The 21,104-nt window shown below is 49.8% G+C and overlaps 1 protein-coding gene across 4 annotated transcripts in view; it reads right to left on the bottom strand.

Annotated features, from left to right (window-relative positions):
• PDIA5 (protein disulfide isomerase family A member 5) overlaps positions 1 to 21,104 on the bottom strand; it is a 91,865-nt gene that overhangs the window by 25,544 nt on the left and 45,217 nt on the right. For all 4 annotated transcript variants that reach the window (XM_064570528.1, XM_064570456.1, XM_064570496.1 and 1 more), the window contains 4 exons: positions 16,331 to 16,398; positions 9,524 to 9,615; positions 9,359 to 9,430; positions 3,053 to 3,189 (listed from right to left, as the gene is read on the bottom strand). In XM_064570528.1, the coding sequence (XP_064426598.1) occupies positions 3,053 to 3,189; positions 9,359 to 9,430; positions 9,524 to 9,615; positions 16,331 to 16,398 (369 nt within the window). The remainder of the gene's footprint in view (positions 1 to 3,052; positions 3,190 to 9,358; positions 9,431 to 9,523; positions 9,616 to 16,330; positions 16,399 to 21,104) is intronic.

Below are 21,104 nucleotides of genomic sequence, written 5' to 3'. Positions count from 1 at the left end.
TCCAGCTCTAACCTTTGCAGATTCAGAAGTATGCCTTGTTTTTTATAGTTTTAACAAAACTGCTGACTAAAAAACAAGTACCACCCTCCAGACTGACCCAAGCTGGACTCATAGTCATTCAGCACTAAGAAGGTGCTCTAGTTAGGCGGGCCCCATCCCGCCCCTTTTCCCCCATCACAGTCAGGAAAGCGAGACTCGCTTTTGATAAAACAAAGACATGCTAATTCATCAACCCAGTAATCTAATCTGCACAAGAAACAAACCAAGTACATCCAAGGATCCTTCATCCTTCATAGAAACTATGGTCTTCTCTGTTGATAGATCCCAACTTGTTTTTCTAAGTCTCCAATATGGTCTGTTTCTAAAACTCTCCCTGTTTGGTTTGGGATGGAAACCTGTCATATTGCTGTGATTTCCAGAATTCACCTTTTATGCACTTGGGAAACCTAGGAACAGCACTGCCAGCCTCTGGCCTCCTGACGTTTGGGTCACTCAAACACCACACAAGTGGTTTCACAAGCACTGTGGGTTCTCTGGAGCACTCTAGCATGAGCTGCACAGGGAGGCAGCCAAGAGCTCTCTGCTCCCAGCTGTCCCCTCCTGGGTTCCGAATTCTCTCAAAAACCACAGGCAGTCCATCCCTTCCCAGGTGACAAACCATGCTCCTGGATACGGAGGGACTGTGTAGAGAGATGACTCAATGGGGGCTTTAACAGGAAGCTTCACTGCATGCTTTTGCCCTGATCCCTGTCACTGTCAGTCGAGCAGAGATAAGCCCACACACACACGCACAGCGAGGGGGCTGGCAGGCACCTCATCAGAGAATGCAGGGTTCCTCACAAGCAGACACCCACCAGCGGAAGCCTCAGACGTCTCTGTTTGCTAAGTTTGAAATCCGAGCCCCCTCGAGAGGGCTCTGCATGGAGTGGGGTGGCTTTCAAAATATTTATTAATAGCAATGACCGATGGAGAAAACAAAAGCTGCTATCTGGTTCCTAGTTCTCTTTCTCTCACTTAGCTCTAAACAACTTCATTGGTTTGTTTCTCATCCATTAAGCCCTTACTCCATGCCCACAGAGTGGGGCAGGGGTGGGGGAGGAGGGAAGTGATGAACAAGATCCTTCTGGTTCAGGGAGGGAAGAGCAAGAGTAACGAGGGAAGGGAAAGGGAGGGACACTACGGACAGGCTCCAGGCCCCAGACCCTGCAAGCATCAGCTCCTACAATGGGTTGCTCACAACCTAAGACTACAAGAAAGAACACAGACAAACGTATTGTTTTTGGATAATGTACCAGATTCGTCACAGGGGATATACACTCTGCACACTGAGATGCATCAACCACAAACCACTGCTCAAACCACTCTGCACTGTCAGGCTGCAAGGGGCGACGTTCCCAGGGAGGAAGTGTAAACAGCCAGCCAGTACCTGCTTGCACTGCTGGGACAGGGATGCAGGCGGGCTGACCCCAACTGTACATGCAACGCAACTTCCCGCTGGCCTGGCTTCCACCAGCAGCCCTAAGACGGGCCGGGAGAGCACATGTCAGCCAGGTGGACACCCAACATGCTCACTAAGGCCCGGGCAGGGCTGGGGGTGAAGTGCTCCTAGGGCCCCATCATTGCCCTTTATCAGGAGGCTCTTTGAAACTTAGCTTTTGGGGGTGTTTTGTCAGTTTTCTAGAAATTCAGAAGAAGGGTCATAGGAAGAGTTTTCCTTTGGATTCTCTCAAGAATTTGGCAATTCTTAGAAAGAAGGAGCTGGGGAAATCCCTAGCAGTGAGCGAGTCGCTTATGAATAGCTCCCGACTAACCAAACCCATGTGATACCCCGAGGCGGGGGGCAGGGGGCGCTGGCAGACCAGGGGGTCAGCAGTACCGCACTTACGGAGCAGTGAACAATTCGGGCCATTTCTGTGAGACAGTCTCCTTATCTGTAAAACGGGGCTTGGCATCCTGGCCTAGCGGTGCTATGGGGAACATGACAGGAGCTGACCCTGTGGAGAGCCACTGTATCACCTCAGGGTGATACACAGCTGTTAGCGTAAAGACCCCTCCTACCACTGCAACATTGAATGGATATGACGGAATGGATATGAAGAATGACTATGACATTCTCCTCGCTCAATGTACCTCCATGGACTGGATGGTTATGGCACTGCTCCACAAAACAGTTATTTCTTGCCTGTTTTTCTTCTTCACAGTCTCGTCCCTACCATCACTGGGCCGAAGAGCTGGCAAGAAGCTCAGAGAAGAGCCCCCCCGCCCCAGCCCACATATGCACCTGTCCCAGGGTGCTGAGGACCCACCTTGTTCACCCATGGGGTGGGCCCTCCTTTCCCAGGAACTCTGCATCCCCGGGCTGTCATCCCCTTGCTCACCTTCCTAGGAGCAACCTTCTCCCTCTTGGAAACAAATTACAATCAATTTTCCATTCTCCATGGGAATGGGGAGGACACTGGCCTAGGAAATTCCTGAGCTACAGGCCTTCCAGCCATTATTGCAGACGCCTTTTACAGCATTCACACATTTCCCTTCCCTGATCCACTGTGGCTGCTTCAGGCTATGAAACTTTCAGGCTGAAGCAGAAGGAAGGCATTCTAGATGCTGGGGGAGCTGAGGCTCTGGCCTTGGCCTCACTGTACCCTCTCAGCTGCTGGGCAAGATACAGGCCCTGTTGGGGGCCTCAATTTCCCCACCTAGATTAGGGGTGATTACTGTTCTAGCTGGTATCTAAGGGCCCTTCCAGTCCTAAGTCCTCCAATTCTGGGAAATTCGTTTGCATTTCCCAATTCGTGCTGACTAGAGAGGAAGGCACTCAGGTCCACCAGGTTGAGCTTAGGGGCCCTGTGACCCGAGCAGGACATCGGTGCTGCCCTGATGGTGACGCAGGGTGGGCCCTTCCATAAGGGCGGGGACCTCGCCTGGCACCAGGGTGTCCCGGCATGAAGAGGCGTCCGACAGGCAAGTGCTCACTGGACTCGCGTTCCAGAGCAGTGCCCACCCTAGGCTCAGGGAGGAAAGGATGTGGCGGGAGGAGCAAGGTTCCACTCACATGGGGCGTGGAACATGACGAGGACAGAGGAGTGTTCCTTCACAAACTGGTCAAAGTCTTCGTCGGTCAGGTGATAAACGGAGCCGCCCTCATCTGCCCAGGGAGTCTCGGGGACCTGGGGCTGTGGCGGCTGCGGACTGGAAGACCAAAAACAGGCAGAGCTCAGAGCAAGCCCGGGGCTGGGGCAGCCCTTACGAAATCCAGCCCCCTGGCCAGAGCCACCGTGGCTCATGTGGCCTGCTACCGGGGCTCACCGGAAACCCCTCAGTGGAGGAGCAGGGGGTGAGCGATCTGGTCCTGCCCACCTCGCCGTCCCCGCAGAGCCCCAGAGGTGCTTAACCAAATGTCTTCTCACAAACAGTGGCTTTAGCTACAGCTCCCCAGGCAGCTCAAGAAATCCCCTTCCTCCCAGGAATCTGGGGGTTTGACAGTGTCTCAGGCTCTTTCTAACTTTCAGCAAACCGGCAGGAATAAATAGCATCAACAAAGAATGACCTTTGGCGAAGCTCACTGTTGTGTTTAGTAGCTCCCCATGGGCAAGGGCAGAGAGTGGGGAGAGGAAAGACCAGTTGGGACGGCAGTTCGGGGGGGGGGGGCAGGCGTATGAGCAGTGGTTAGGAAGAAAGAGAGGCCGAGTGTCTGAGAAAGACCAAATCTAGGCCGGGGAAGGGGCCTGCCACATGGGTGATGCAAGGCTGACCAGTGTGGGAGGAGGGTCATGAGGAGGAAGAGCGGGAGCGGGGGCACCCTAACCTTGACAGCATCTACCTATCCTTTCTAGAGACCAGGAACAAAGCTCTCCAGTTCTCCCCGAGGCAGAGAGCTGGATCAGGAGGAGCCGGGCCTGGAGGTCAGTCCAGATGCCCACTCCCCACCTGCTGGCTGAAAACCTCGGGAAGCTGCTGCCTAAGCTCCGGGGAGTCTGCTTCCCCCAGGGATGACGGCACGCTGCTATCTGCGTCACCAGCTGCTCCAGGGGGAGGCTCCAGGGGGGAGGCTCCAGGGGGAGGCTCCAGGGGGAGGTTCGCAGGGGCCCTCTATTGCTCCAGAGCGGAGGACAAGGCTGCTGGTGACATGAGCCCCAGCTGCTTGGCCGCCACGAGCACCTTTGCCAGAGCCCCTTAACTGCTGCTCTGAAAAAACCCTTTAGGATGACAAATGTGAAAAGACAACCATTGTTTCTTGCCTTTGAGAGCCTACAGTAGAAAAAAAGTGTACAGTGCCGGCAGCCAGGGCTAGAAATCATGAGAGAGAATATGGCCGACACAATGGGATCTGCCACCCCCACCCCATGGAGAGTCCGGGTTCAATGTCACCTTCAGAAGCCCTCCCTGTTGGTGGCCTCAGCAGGGCCCCCTGGGCCCAAGCAGAGGGAAGCAGCGGGAAGAGGGCAAACCATTTCCAGCCCATGTACATCCAATGTCAGATGGCGCTGGTGGCAAAATCATGCTTTGGGATGAGTCATTAGCCAGACAATGGTCCCAGACCAACACCAGGAGACTGAGGCTCCCACACTTGGGCTCCAAACACCACCAGTTCCACTTCAGGGAACTTATCTTGCCAGTACAAATGCACACGTGCGACACTATGTATGTTTGAAGCATTCACTGCAGATGATCTGCCATGCCAAAGACTAGAAACAACCTAGTGTTCACTGGTAGGAAATGGTTACATAAACTGCAGTCCATCCACACAACGGGGGCTGAGCACGATAAGGAAGAACAAAAAAAGCTCTCGATGCACTGACGTGGATAGACCACTGGGACACACAGAACAGGCCACAATGTACTAATTTTTGCATAAAGGAAGGAGAGATAAAAAATAGTAATCCATATTTGCTTGCATCTGCATAAAGAAACTAATCAAAGTTGTTGCCTCTAGGGGGTAGGAGGTAGAACAGGATGAAGGAAACCAGTGGGAGCGAGACTTTTAATGTATAATTTTCAAGTATCTTCTAAAAAATTATTTTAATTAAATGAATGGAATCTATTCAGAAGTTAAAATAACTTTTAAACATCCTATGAGAGCACAGAATGGAGAAGCCACAGCTTAGCTGCAGTACAAGCACAGGAAAGTGCCTGAGAAACTTCTAGTTAAACACAGAGAACACCCTCTAAAACCACTAAAATAACAGAACAAGGCTTAAAAAACATAAGAACCCACAGGAGCAAAAAGAACAGGAAAGACAACGTGAAGAAAGGAAAAGAGGTCAGTGCAATTTTAGAAGCTAGGAAAGCGACCGAGCAAAACAGAGGGCAGAGACCTGGGGTGCAGGATGCGGACAGGGGCCGGGGGCCCGACAGCCACACCAGGAGCAGAGGTGAAGGCTCTGAAGGACCTCAAGGCACCACCCCTGGAAGCAGGGCCATGGCAGAGGCTGGAAACAGGGCATATACCAAAAGCCTGAGCAGCTAAGGCCCTCAGATCCTGGCCCTCAGACTACCAGCCAGGTGAACACCCCTCTCCCACCCAGCAGACAACTGTTTACTTTCTGGAGAGGATTGAAAAGCTGGGCATAGTGGCACAAGGGCTCACTGCAAAGAGAAGGACTGAGTAGAAGTCTGAAGCCAAACACTATTCCTGACTTATGCCTTTCACCATCAGGCTCCTCGAAGACCGGGGCTCCCTCTGATCGCTCCTGCACCTAATGCGCAGAACACATCCGGTAAACACTTTCTGAATGATGGAATGAGAGAAGAATGGTTGAAGGCACTGGAGGTGTTTAACCTGGAGAAGACAAGACGTGGGCAACACAACAGCTATCTTCAAACATTTCAGACTGCATCAGGAAGAGAAACGAACATTTATTTTCTGTGGCTCTGAAGTAGAGAAGCAATGCCAACAAGTGGAAGCTCCAGAGAAGGAAACTTCAGTCACGGGAAGGAAGAACCTTCTATCTACAACAGATGAGAGGGAAAGAGAGCCATGCTGGGAGTCAGAAGAGCTGGGTTTGAGCCCCATTTGCTCCACTTATCAGCTCTAGGGCTTAGGCAACCAATTTGACTTCAAACATCTACTAGACAGTGTATTTGGAGGCCTTTCTTTACCTCTCAGCTATATCTAAACAGATAATGCTCTGGAGTAAGATACTTTATAAACGTATAAAGTACTACCCAAATGTTCCTAGAGATCATTTATGACTGAAATCCAGAAATGGTTCAAACAGGAGTAGGTGACCCTAACATGAGTCAAGGCATTGTTCTCCGAGGTGTCTGAGTGGGACTGAGGTAACTGCATCTGTTCTAGAGGTAATGCAAACATTACAAGGCAAACTGCTAGAGACAGATTCACTGATGTTTCTATTCCCTTCCAATCCTGTGACTCCAATTTACTGGGCTCTCCAGACTGGGAAGTTCACATAAATCAGACACTTATCTGAGGTTGGTGCCCATGCCGTAGATAAGATGCAATAAGCATTGCAAGTCAAGAAAACTTTGTGATTGCTCTCAGTTCACTTCTGGTTGAAATAAAAACACACAGGCAGAAACAAGTAAATAGACTACCACCGTGCATACAACCTCTAGGTGCCAAGCCCAACTCAGCAGCATGAAACCTGCAGAGAAGACTGAGAAACAGAGCCAGTGGGAGCACAAGGGGGCACACCTGCCACAATCAACGCACCTACCCCAGAGTCCTTGCACACTCAGACCCCAAAGTCTCCACCTGGCCTCACCCAGTACCCAGTGGCCAGCCACTCATGGGGGGAGAGGGGGGGCACGAGATCTGGATTCCTCTCTCCTGGGCTTCTGAAAGTCACCCAGAGAGTTAGGAAGGCTGGATCCATGCTCATTCTTCTACACCTGGCCAAACATAAGCCCTGAGCAGCCAACGGGAAGGCCCAGGGAAGAGGTGCCAGGAAGCAGGAAAGGTGGGAACACTGCCAACCATCAGGATGTGGGATAAGACCGGTAAAGACTTAAAACACCTGTCACAGGGAAAAACCACACAAAGAGCTGGGTACACGTGGGGCGGGGGGTGGGGGGGGTGGTGGTGGGGAGAACTGGAAGGAAATTCACCAAAATATTACAACACATTAACTTTGGGTGGGGAAGAAAGAAGGGCTTTTCCTTTTGTTTAAATATATTTTTAAGTTTTTCTATAATAACATATCTCACTTGAAGAGCCTTGAAATCAAAAACTATTTTTTTAAAAATTAAGCCAGCTGCCAGCACAGCGACATCACTGGCTCTTGCTGGGGTGTGAGATGAGGGGATTCACTGGCGGTCCTTCAGGAGGTGGTCTCACTACCCTTGCTGTGCTGCGGGCTACAGTTATGCCTTCGGAAGAGCTGCCGCCACGAGTACCCCTGACAGTGATCACCAGTAGTCAGACAGCTGGACAGGGCTGCCCAGGGAGACCCAGATGCTGCGCACCCCCCTCCCTGGAGTCACCCCACCAACCTTCTCAGCATACGGACCGGGACTAAACCAGAAACTGCTAACAAGGTTTCCTCCCCACATGGGGTGAGGAGAGGGAGAAAAGGAAAGGTGGGAAAAGGAAGGGGGGGGGCGCCAGCCCAGGGCTGCCTCCAGGTCTCTGTCCAGAGCAGAGTCTAGTGGAGGAGCTGGGGTGGCAGCGGGCAGAGAGGAGGGGGTGGGGGACAGAGTGCCAGGCCCCAGTGGGGAGATAATCACCTCTCTCACAAACTCCACTGACATGCTCCTCTTGTGTAGGGTTAGCAAGCAATTCTCAACACTTCAATAAAAAAAACAAAAACTAAACCTTTTCCTTCCAAAAAGATGTAAGTGTATTTTGAAACCAGAAAAGGTTAGAGAAGGGGGAGGGAGGCAGACAGATTTTATGTTCTGGTGACAAATGAGATTGCTATTTGTTGAAACCTTCTCCCGAAGCAGAGTAAGATGTGTCTGGCTGGAGCAGAGGACATGCTTACTATCAAATGAAAAAGGAAAACAGGGGAGTGAAGGCCCAGGTTAAAACAATGAATACATGAGAATGGGGGGCAGGGGCGGGCAATGAGGGAATCGATGAGAACAGAGATAGGACAATGCTTCCCGAGAAACAAAAGATGCCGTGCACACATGGTGTTACCGTTGTATCTTATCTTATCAGCCAGGGACCCACAGAACAGAAGACTGGGAGTTTCAACCTTTAGAATCTGACAGTTTGTTTCTTTGTTTGTTGCGGGGGGGGGGGGAGTACAAAATTCATCCTCCTTCTCATTCTGAAAATACACATTTTCAACCTCCGTATCTTTGGATAACTAATTCTTTCACTTTGTGCCCCTTAGGTAACGATGTCAGTGAATATCCACCGTGCCAGCACCTGGGGAAGGGGTAGGGGGCTCCAGGCAGAACTCCGGGGAGCTGCCCAGGGCAAGCCTGGCCATGCTACCTGTCGACTGCAGGAGCCTGGGTAAGCTCCTTATCACTGTGCTCTGCTACCTTATTCATTAAATAAGGCCGAGAATAATGTCTTCCCTACTGGGCTGTTCTGAGGATTACATGAGAATCCATATAGTCTTTAGAATAGGGTCGGCCATGAAGTAGAGCCCAAAAAATGTTAGCTGGTATTATTCCAAGAATGATGCACAAAGAGCCGCACAATGGCAGTGACTGGTATGTGCCAAATTGATGACAGGCAGAGCTCAAAGCAAGCAGGGTAAGTGCTTGGCTGGGATGGCTCGAGGAGGCTGCCAGGAGAGGCAGCCTCTCCCCAGCTCCCATGGTGGGGGAGACAGACTCCCCATCCAACACACCCATCAAGGTCATGCCAGTCACACGCCTAGCATGGTGGGGGGTCCAGAGAAGGGATACTCTGGATTACGAGGATCTAATCACATTACAAACAGGGATCACAAGGTTGCCATGAAACAGCATCTGTGGGGAGTGCACGTGAATGGTAAAGCACTCTGCAAATCTAAGGTTATCAGAGTATTTCTTAGGAGCTTCACAGTACCTCATACACTGTTGTATTTGAAGTAAGTGTTCAACTGACAATCCAATTTTCAGAAAGACCTGCAGTGAAGCCTCTCTCAAAACTGACATCCTAGATGAGAAATACCCCTATCCATCAGATAGATAGTAAGGGGAAAAGAACTATTTGAAAGGCAGTCACCATGGCCAGAGTCATACCAAATCCTCCCGATTCTCATATCCTAAACCCACAAAGACCCCATCCTCACCTAGAAGCAACCCAGAAACCACCGTTTGGGCAGCACAACAGGACCTTTCCCTTCCTGGTTCTCTTCCCCGCCCCCAGCCACAGCCCCGAGACCAGGGGCTACCCCGGAGTCTAGCTAAGGCCCCTCCCTCTAGGCATACACCCCCGAGGCAACCGCCCACTTACTTTTTCAGCCATTCCACAATGTCCTCAGCTGTGGACCCATAGTTGTCATACTGGAACAGAAATCGTCCTTTCCTGTGAAATGTGGACAGACAACGTGGGCTCAGCCAGGGATGCAAATGCCATCAGGGAGGGGAGTGAGCATCGGAAGGGAAGCAGCGGACTTACTCGAAATAGCAGATGGTGGGGTAGCCTCGCACATTATACTCCTCCTTGATGTTCTCAAATTCCGAGGGGTAGACGTTCATCCCAGCTAGCACCTAGCAGCAAAGGGAGAACAGGCCTATTCACACTTTGCCCCACAGACAGCCCCACCTTGTCTACACACAGCCCATCCATCTGTCCCACCAGAAACCGATGAAGGGGACAGAACCTCACAGACTGATGTGCATCCCTGGGCAGCGGGGGAGCAAGGCAAACTAACCCAGCTGGGAATGACAGCCCAGAGCTCTGGAAGATGCAGGGTCTGGGCCAGGTGCTGGCCCTCTGTAGAGGGTCTCCTTCTACTTGCCCTGCACAGGGGAGCCACCCCAGTGCAAAAACAAAGTTCTGAGGGCTGAGAAAGACACCTGGCCTTGCTACCAAGTTCAAACAGGTCCTAGAGTGGGGCTACTGCCACCCAAGTATGCATAATATGCTTTCTCCCTGCCCACGTCAACGAAGGTTGTACTCTTCTCCTAAGTTGCTGAGTCACCATTCAGCCATTCCACAAAATCCTTGTGGCCTGCCTCCGTCTGTCCACCTCGGCTTTGTGTGCAACGTTTTCAGAACTCACAGCTCCTATGTGGCCAGAGAGTGTGGCTCTCATGACAATCCACCTGCCTGCCTCTCTTTCCTCCAGACTGCTAGATCCCTCGCTTCTCTCCTGTTTGTAACCATTACCTACAGCCTGACTGGACCACCTCTGAAGTCTGAACTTGTTCTGGTTGCAGGGCCCCCCATATCCAACACCCCTAAGTGGGAAAGGAGAATTTTAGTAGCTGTGTTACTAAATACTAAGAACAACCCAGAGAGAAAGAAGTCAGAGTGGCCAGACACAGGAAGACTGCTCCTCAAAGGAGGGCAGCATGGAGGGGAGAGGAAAGGAAGTTCAAAAGCCAGGAGCAGTCACAGAAGCAGAGAGAAGAAACCCGGGAAGCCGACTGTGCTGAACAATATATATGGAAACATAGGAAGAGAAAAAGGAAAACAGTAGTCTCAATGAACAACCAACTTGATTCAAAAGACTGCATCCACTTAGGAATCATGTGACCTTGGGCAAGTCACTCACCCTCACTGAGGATCCTTGTGTGGGAGACGTGGATGATGAAAGTAATCATAAGGCTCTCAAGAGAACTGAAGGAGATGACCCACGTCAGAGGACTCAGCACCAAACTGGTGCTCAATAATCGTCAAGTTCTTGATTTCCTACCAAATCCTCCTGGTGACGGAAGCCACCTGTACCTCTGGCAGCCCCATCCTAAAGGCATCTAAACATGTCTTTCCAACTGTCTTAGCTATCTAGCACAATGCCTGGCATACAGTGGCACACAATAAATGCTTACTAAATCACTGATTTTTTCCCCCCAGCTCATCTGTGGGATGCTGCAAGAAACACGGGGAGAATAAGCCTGAAATAGAACTTACTAGAAGCCCTGGGACCCTCTAAAGGCCATTCTGCTCATTTCCCCAGACTGATTCAGCAGCCTGTTCCAGTAATAATTGTCTACTTTAAAGTTCTTTTTTTATTCTAATTGCTCTCCCTAGTGTCTGCACACGTCCACCATGAGATTAATCTTCCACATCCTCCTCTTTCATTACAACACTTCCCTGCACAAAACCTTTCAATTCCACGGAATACGGGCTAGCATCTAACGCCACACCCAAAGACCGTACGGTCCCTAACTCATTTTCGAATTCTTCTTTCTTATAAAACTCTTAATTGTGTACTTCCTAGGGTCTAGGTTTTTTATTCTCCCAGGAATGGGAGAGTCTGAGACCGCTGCGCAGGGAGGAAGCTGGACTGCTTGCCGTCTAAGGCACTCTGCAGATGGCAATATACCACGGCGGCCAGGAGGCTCAAGTGCGGGCGTCAGGATGTTGCGTTTGGGTCCTCCCTACTCAGTAGATGCACTTCCTTGAACAAGTCAGTTGCCTGTGTGCCTCAGTTTCCTCCTCGGCAGCCACCTCTTGTGATTACTGAGAGATCGTACAGATAAAGGATCTACAACACTCAAAGTATCTACAACTCTCAAAATATGTTAGCCGTTAATGACTACAGTAGCCAAACTACGGAAAGAGCCCAGATGTCCACTGGCAGATGAATGGATAAAGAAGATGTGGTGTATATATATATATACAATGGAATATTAGCCATCAAAAAAAAGAAATCTTGCCATTTGCAATGACGTGGGTATAATGCTGAGTGAAATAAGTCAATCAGAGAAAGACAATTATCATATGATCTCACTCACATGTGGAATTTAAGAAACAAAGGGGAAGGGAGGGAAAAATAAAACAATATGAAATCAGAGAGGGAGACAAACCATAAGAGACTCTTAACTCTAGGAAACAAACTGAGGGTTGTTGGAGAGGAGGTTGGGGGGGAAGGGGTAACTGGGTGATGGACATTAAGGAGGGCACATGATGTAATGAGCACTGGGTGTTGTATGCAACTAATGAATCACTGAATTCTACCGCTGAAACTAGTAATACAGTATATGTTAATGAATTGAATTTAAATTACAAAAATAAATTTAAAAATATGTTAGCCGTTTTCATTACTACTAAGAAGCTCTGCAATTCTGCCCAAGTTTCCAGAATACATGCTGTGTTCCCCTGGCCGTTACTTTGTGTCTTCTAGTCCTTTTGCTTAGGATGCCCACTCCCCATCTCACAATTTCTACCTAAGATTTATTCATCCTTTAAGGCAAACCGAATCCCACCTTCCTATTGCAGCCTTTCCAAACCATCTTTGCTTGTGATGAACTTTTAGTTCTCAGGGTTTCTGTAGTACTCTTGTGCCTCTTGGGGGCATTTATTAATGAGATAAATATTTTTTTAAACTCTTTTATTTTAAAGATTTTATTTATTTATTGAGAGAGAGAGAGCACACAAGCAGGGGGGAGGGGGAGAGGGGGAGGGAGAAGCAGGCTTCCTGCCAAGCAGGGAGCCCAATGAGGGGCTCGATCCCAGGACTCTGGGATCATGACCTGAGCCGAAGGCAGACGCTTAACTGACTGAGCCGCCCAGGCGCCCTGAGATAAATATTTCTTGAACAACTATGTACGAACACTTTTTGGAGTCTGTAAAGCCAAATGAGGCAAAACTGGTTTCAGCCTAAAAGTTAAGGCCACAAGGCCTGACCTGGAGCCACATGTTTGGTGGCGTGACTCGCTCTGCCTCATGATCCGACAGGAACAAGATGGAAGCTTCACAGAGCTGGTGCTCAAGGGTAGGTAAGAATTCCACAGACATGGAAGTGAGACAGAACAAGATGCAGCCCAAGAAGCAGGGAATATGCTGGTTTAACAGGCCAGTAGGACACAGAAGGGGGTAGAAGAGAAGGCTGGACCAGTTCACTGAGCTCACTCTGGAAAAGGCTTTAATGGCTAAGCAAGCAGGACTTTATTCAGGGGGTGCTGGAGGGTTTTCCAGCTGCACTTTTTTTTTTTTTAAGATTTTATTTATTTTATTTGAGAGAGAGACACAGAGAGCATGAGCAGGGGAGGGGGCAGAGGGAGTGGGAGAAGCAGACGCCCCGCTAAGCAGGGCTCGATCCCAGGATCCTGGGATCATGACCTGAGCCAAAGCCAAGAGTTGGATGCTCAACTGACTGAGCCACCCAGGCACCCACCACCCTTTTCTTTTTTTAATATAAACAAGTCAGGCTGTAAGGGGCAAGTCATGGGTCAGGAAGAGAAGTCAGCAGTCTCGCGCAATCACCCTGTGTGGGCTAACCAGGGCCTGACCCAGGATGGTGGGCAGAGAGAGGAGAGTGGGTCGTGTGCATGTGGCCACACTTTTCCCCAGTTACGGAGCTGGGAAAGGATGAGAACTTTCTAAAGGTGCTTTCCTAAGAAACAGAACAAAACGTACCCCAAGCAAGAAAACACAGAAGCAAGGAAATGAATGATTTCACACAACACAGATGCCTTAGGCCAAGGTAACTAACACCTAGCCAAAGCTGGGCTTGAGCAGCCAGGCGCTCCAGGCACCCAGATGACCCCACGGAGTCTTCTGTAATGTTGTCTAGGGAACTGGAAGGGCCACTTTTTATGTTTCTTGACTTGGGCCCAGGCAGAAGAAGCAGGCACTGTTGTTGTTTTCTTTTTTGGAAGCAGGTACCCCTAAAAGAAGTAATCTTCAGGGCTAATCTTGAGAAAGAGCCTCATGTGAGCCCAAGGCCAAGGAGAAAGACCTCGTCCCACAAACATCCTTCCCACTTTGTCTCTGTCCTTAATAACTGATGCTCTGATTTCCTTTAAAAAGAGGAACATCAGGGCACCTGGGTGGCTCAGTTGGTTGAGGATCCAACTCTTGGTTTTGGATCAAGTCATGATCTCAGGGTCGTGGGATCAGGTGTGGAGTCTGCTTGAGATCCTCTCTCCCTAATGTCCCTCCCCCCACTTGTGCTTGCACTCTCTCTCTCTCAAATAACTAAATAAAATCTTTTTTTTTTTTAAAGATTTATTTATTTATTTGAGAGAGCGAGAATGAGAGAGAGAGAGAGAGTACATGAGAGTGGGGAGGGCCAGAGGGAGAAGCAGGCTCCTCGCCGAGCAGGGAGCCCGATGTGGGACTTGATCCAGGGACTCCAGGATCATGACCTGAGCCGAAGGCAGTCGCTCAACCAACTGAGCCACCCAGGCGCCCTAAATAAAATCTTAAAAAAAAAAAAAAAAAGAGGAACATCATTTTTTGAGTAAATGCAGAGCTCAAAATAAAACGTCCCCAGGAGTGATAAGCCACACACTCCCTCATTCATTCGTTAGCACATATGGGGTACCACTATGAGCTTGGCCCTGTGCTTGTGCTGAAGAACCAGACATGGACCAAACACAGCCCCAGTGCTCAAGAAGCTCACACTACAGTGAGAAAATCATATTATAATTAGTATCAACGGGTGAACAACGGGATCTGGAATAAAAGCAAAGAGGAGCAGACCTGGCCATGCATGGCAGGGATAAGCTCTGTGGGAGCACAGGAGGGGCTGGGAAGAATACTAAGTTCGGCAGGGAGATGTGCCATTGGCTGAGCATCTTCCAGATGTCACACAAGACTGGCCCCAAGACCTCGCCTACTCTGATGGAGCTGGCCAGGCATTTGTGATCTGACCGGGGCTGGAGCTGTGTGACTTCAACCACACCACAGAGTCTGGAAGTTGAGTTTTCTAAGGGTAAACGAGTGTGGGTAGGGAGAACACTAGGTAATTAAGTCTTTTCTCCAGGAGAAATAATCATGAAATATGCTATCTACTGAGGCCCCAAAATGCAAAGTGAAACTTGCCCCAAGTGAAGTATCTGTGCCCCAAGGCAAACATCTCTCAGCAAGTTGCTAAAAATTCCTTAGTGAGAAACAAGCAGGACCTTGGTGTTGTGCCAGAATGAGGTCAAAAGAGAAAGCACCAGTTCTCTGCAACCCAATCTTGCAGGCAACCCAGGTGGCGGGGCTGTCACCATGCCCAGGTGCTGCCATGTCAACTTTTTAAATTGACTTTGAACTAATCACCAACTTAAATATATAAATATCATGATATCATAGATATATATATATCATGAACTCCCTTCATGGGACTCTGGCCAGCCCCACCGTGATGGCTCTCCTCCCCACAACCTTTCATAAAATGTGTATGGATTTTTCCACGCTCCCTGGAGGAGCCAGCAACTCTTTTTCTGTTGCCGCCAATGGAAACAAAAACAAAATTAAAAAAAACCCTAAATGTCTGTGGCTCAGGGTAAGTGCAAAACTGGACAGACATACGGCGGAGAAGAGACAAGGCTGGTGGGTGGGGGCCGCACAGAGATGACCAGGACCATCAGTGAGGGGTCCTCAGCTTGGTGAGCTCTGACTGCCCGGTCTCCCTGCCCCTCCTGCACCATCCTGGTTGCTCTTTCTTCCTGAGGCCCATTTCCTCAGTGGCTCCTCTTCCCCCTCCTGTCCGTGAAAGGTGGGCATCCCCGAGACAACCCTGGCTTCTGTCTGCTTCCCATGCCCACATACTCTGCACACCGTCCTTCAGAGAGTGCCTGCAAGCTCAGGTCTCCAGCTCCCCGCCTGGACTACCTCTTTCTGCTGTCATTTCTTTTTATTTTTTTAAGATTTTTATTTATTTGCGAGAGAGAGAATGAGAGACAGAGAGCATGAGAGGGAGGAGGGTCAGAGGGAGAAGCAGACTCCCTGCTGAGCAGGGAGCCCGATGTGGGACTCGATCCCGGGACTCCAGGATCATGACCTGAGCCGAAGGCAGTCGCTTAACCAACTGAGCCACCCAGGCGCCCTCTGCTGTCATTTCTATTGTTGTCCCACCACACAGGAACCACAGCCCTGGCAAGCTTGGCAGGAAACTGCCCCCTGAACCCGCTTGTGCTTTGGGCCCACCACTGGTCACCATGCCCCTTTCTTTGCCACTGGACTACCCAGCACCAGGAGCCTCGGCCCACTTTGGAGCCCAGCCCCAGTCATTCTGGAGCCCTGATGGTCTACTGATGGCCCCTGGCCACCCAGCAATACCACCTGTGCTTCTTGCTGGTTTCCTGGCTATTAAGTCACTGGCCTTGGTTGGACAAGCGCCAGATTCTCCTGGTCCCAGCAACCCTGTGGAGTTCTCACCATCCACCAAGGACAGGTCTGGATCACACGCGCAGGGAGCATGGGCAGCAGTAGGAGGGGAAGTCCTCACAATTTTCAAATCCGCCCTCCCCCACCCTAAGCCCCTCCTCCATCGACTCTTCAGGTGAGCTGGCCAGCCCTGCCAGGCCCGGGGGCCTCACTTACAAAGTGGCCTCGCAGCTGGGTCGCGGCCTTCTGGAAATGTGGCATTATCCTCTTGCACATGCTGCACCCTAGTCACGGGCAGGAGAGAAAGCAGACATGGTTATCCCGGGTGCCAGAGCCCTGCGCCCTGCCCTCCCTCCCCTCAGGCTGACCTCTGGCAGCAAACTTTTACCCAGCCTGCAGAAGGGCAGGACTGCCCCAGGGCCTGGGAACACAGAAAGACCAGGATGCAGAGGCCCTGCCCTCCAAAGAGCTTACAGTCTCAATGGCAGAAAATAGGACACAGCCCAGCAGTCCCTCAATAAACGTGGGACTGACTAAGCAAACACAACATGGCTGGAGAAGAGCAAAGCAGGGAATAATTTAGGGCTGATCATGAGTTCACCGGGAATTCCGGGAACCAGAAGAGGTGACAGGAAAGCGCAGCTAAAAGCCTCCCCTCACTGTCCAGTCAGGGGCTACGAATGAACATGAACCAGATGCCATTAGGAAGAAAACTGTCCAACCACAGATACGATGAGCTTTGGGATTTCCACGGCCCTTTTCTTCCATCCACAGGAATAATTAGGCAGTGAGTGGAGACGGGCTGGTGTGAAAGTACCAGCTCAGGCCTTGTGGGAGGAGCGCCAGGCCAGGATCGGCACACCTGAGTGCCTGTCTTCTTGTCATGCACTGCATGGCCCTGGACAGGTCACCTCTCCTCTCTGGCTGATGGCTCCTTCTGGCAAATGAGGAGGGCTGGAGCAGACAACCTCAGGCCCCCTCCAGCTCTGACATCGGACGATTCTATAATGTCTTTGGCTCAACCCTCTATGGGGTTCTGTGGTCTACCATGTGGTTGCACTCTTCTCCCCCTGGGGTGGTGAAGGCCCCCCAAGCCTTGGGCCAGACAGCCAAGCCCCAAAGATCCACTAGTACTTCAGAGTGACCTTGATTTAAAAGCATGCCCCACCCCACATCAGTTGGAGCAGGCCACATTTCGGCGCTGACCCCACAGGGCACATGCACTGGTTTCTTCAGACATAAGGAATTCTGACATGACAAGCTTTTATTCTTTCTGACAGACGCTCTGCTGTAAAAAGGCTTTGAGATGCACCTGAAGGCTGCAGACACCAAAGCTGCCCAGAACCCTGTGTCAGGCTGGATCTCGTCTCAACATGACACAGGGGGGACAGGGCCATGCAGCGGCAGGCTGACAAGCTCTAATCCATGTTAGCTAACGCCGCGGCAGACCGACCGCGGGCAGAGTAATACAGATCAGAGAGGTGCTCTTACCAACCGGGCCACACACAGACTCTGGAGAACCGTGAGCAGGTCCAAGCTATCCTGGGACCCCTGGAACCTCCCCAACACCAAGTCTACTGGACCAAACGCGACACAGGCTATTTTGACATGGAGCTCCCTAAGTGCCCACGGTCCCTCCCTGACATCCCTGCCTGTCAGACAGACGAACACACACACCGGACACACAGCGGCATATGAAGCGTGGGCTCAGGCTCATGCTATTAGTACAGCCTCAGACTCCGGGAGACTCAGGAGAGTGGGAGCTGTTGCCAGGTCAGCACACAGCACAAGCCCACAGCTTCTGCCCTCAGAAGACACGAGGCACCTCTCTCCAGCAGCCCACACAGCACCATCCCCGCAAGTGTCATGAAGAAAGGAATTTGACATCTGTCAGGGTACACTGTTCCCACTGTGGGACTTCACAGGGCTGGACACAGGGACAACAAGGCTGCCTCAGCCAGGTGCCCATGCCCCAAGCTGGATGTCACACAGTGGAGACAACAGGAGGCCACACAGCAGAGGAAGAAGCTCGGCTCCGAGGAGTAGGAGACCCAGGCCTGCTTCTCCCCTTGACCATCTGCTGCCTCTCTAAGCCTGGCCATGCGGTCTGAGCCTCAGCTTTGCCCTCTGTGGTGTGGAGACAGCGCCTGACACTCAGCAGGGCAGGCCCTGGGAACACAAGACCTGAGTGTGTGCCCCCGGGAGGTCTGCGGCTGTGGGGGAACCCCTCCACAGCGGACAGAGGCTGTCACTCTCAGGAGGGAAAGTGAGTGGGGGTGGGAGGGCACTTGCTTTCACCCACTCTTTACTTGGTGACTTGATGAGGTGGTGGGAGTCGGACACCCTCTGGGCCACATTCATCAGTCAGAAGCTTAATTTATGAACTGTCCCCACAGGGGTGGCACCTCTCGTCCAGCTCCGCCCGCCTGCAGCCTGCAGCAGCCTTACCCGCCATGTCCCCCAAACTCCCCGTGGACGGAGACCAGCAGTCCTGGGAGAAGAAGTTAGTGAGGTGAAGAGGTGATGGGAGAGTAATAGGAAGCTCCGGGCCAAGCCAGTTTCCAATTTAACTTCACCATAAATAGAGCTGGTACTGTGATCCCTATCTGAATTTATCTTCGACTGAGATTCGACTGAGAGGCAGGGGAAGAAATAAGACTGTCACTCTCAACTCCCCAAAGTTAGAGCAGTCACCCTTTTACTTTCTCACTAATTCAGTCAACAAACATTTACTGAATAGGCAGTAGGTCCTGAGGAACCGGATTCTTTGTCACAAGTAAAGCCTCCCACTGCCTTCGGGTTCATTCACCCCAAACATGATCAAAGGATCAGAGTCCTAAAAGACTTCCCACTTAGGGAATTGGTGTGTTTCCAGGAATAAGCTGAATTATGAAGCCATGAAGGCTTGAGTGGACAAGTGTAATAAAAGCACAAGTTTGTTTCAATAAAAACAACAACAAAAGAGTCCTGGGGTACCTGGGACCCAGGAGGCCATCCAATCTGACCCCTCCACAAATTTGAACTTACCAGCTCCGAGTTTTCTCTCTCCCTCCCCAACTACTAATTGCTCTGTGATACCAACAAGGGGTCTCACTTCTCCTACCCTAGCCTTCCATTATATAAACACAGTAACTATGCTTGCCTCTCTGCCTGCCGTGGTGAGGGGGGCACACTGCCACACAGCCCGGGGAGGGGGTGTGGAGAGATGGCTCGCAGACTCTAATGCAGACTGCTAGGGAACCACTCTTGGTAAGTGATCAACCAGTGTCATACTGAAACCCACACAGCTATACCGTGATCCTGCCTTGCAACACGTACTGTATACTGATACACAGTCTGTTTTAGTCTCATTTAACCAATGAATTGAGTTCTGAAGGCTTCTGAGACAAACCATAGGAGGCCCTGTCCTCAAGAGGCTGGGCAGGCAGGACAATTCCTGAAGCAACTCACAGCTGGGTAGTTAATAAGATCCCTCCAAGGAGAAACAAAAAGGGGTGAAACCAACCAGTGAACATTAATGAAAAAAAAATGACCCAGGGTTAAAGTGCAGATCATTCTGAGCAAAGCCAGCTCTAACAAGAAGTGGGACACCAGGGTCTCGTTTCTATAAGCAAGCAAGGTGTCTGAGAGGAGGCTGGGTTAGAGGGACACCCAGCAATCAACAGGGGCAGGGGAAAGGCTATTGTCATGGTGAATAAATCACAGGCCCAAGTCAGGCAGAACCACCATGACCTCATAGAAGGGCAGCCATCCAGGGAGGCATGATCACTCAGGTGGAAATGGGAGGAGTCTTTGCTCAAAGAACTTCTCAAGAAGGTGGATTCAAAGCAGGCTTTCAAGAGTAAACAGAACTGAAATGAGAAGTTACAACTCACATCACAGAAATAACAAAGGATCATAAGAGACTAGTATGGATGATTGGTCACCAACAAACTGGACAATTTAGAAGAAATATGTAAATTCCTAGAAACATACAATCTTCTAAGATTAAATCAGTAAGAAACAGAAAACCTAAATAGACCAATTACTAGCAAGGAGACTGAATCAGTAATAAAACACCTGCCAACAGACAAAAAAGTCCAGGACCAGATGGCTTCACTGATGAATTCTTCCAAACATTCAAAGATTTAATACCTATCCTTCTCAAACTCTTCCAAAAAACTGAAGAGGAGGGGAATACCTCCAAACACATTTTATGAGGCCAAAATTACCCTGATACTAAAACCAGACAAGGATATCAGAAAAAGAGAAAATTATAGGCCAATATCCTTGATGAACATAGACGTAAAAATCCTCAATGAAATATTAGCAAACCAAATTCAACAATACATTAAAAAGATTATACAACACAATCAAGTGAGATTTATTCTAGGGATGCAAGGATAGCTCAATATTTGCAAATCAACCAACATGATACACCAGGTCAACAAAACAAAGGATAAAAATCATAAGATCATCTCAATAGATAAAGAAAAAGCACCCAGTAAAATTCAACATCTATTTATGATAAAAACCCTCAACAAAGTGGGTATAGAGATAACATACCTCAACATAATAAAGGCCATATATGACAAACCCACAGCTAACATAATACTCAATAGGAAAAAGCTAAAAGCTTTTCCTCCAAGATCAAGAACGAGACAAGTATGCCCACTCCTGCCACTTTGATTCAACATAGTACTGGAAGTCCTACCCACAGCAATTAGGCAAGAAAAAGAAATGGAAGGCATCCAAATCAGAAAGGAAGAAGTAAAACTGTCAGTATTTACAGATGATATGATACTATATATAGAAAACCCTAAAAATACCCAAAAACTGTTAGAACTAATAAGTAAATTCAGTAAAGTCACAGGATACAAAATCAATACACAGAAATCTGTGGCATTTCCATACATTAATAACAAACTATCAGAAAGAGAAATAAAGGAAAAATCACATTTAAAATTGCATCAAAAAGAATAATATATCTAAGAATAAATTTAACCAAGGA

This window comes from Mirounga angustirostris, unplaced genomic scaffold (assembly GCF_029215605.1).
Source record: "Mirounga angustirostris isolate CCGP_5_RB_7025 unplaced genomic scaffold, mMirAng1.0.hap1 SCAF_1, whole genome shotgun sequence".
Lineage (NCBI taxonomy): Eukaryota > Metazoa > Chordata > Mammalia > Carnivora > Phocidae > Mirounga > Mirounga angustirostris.
This window is presented reverse-complemented; position numbering and strand designations above follow the sequence as displayed.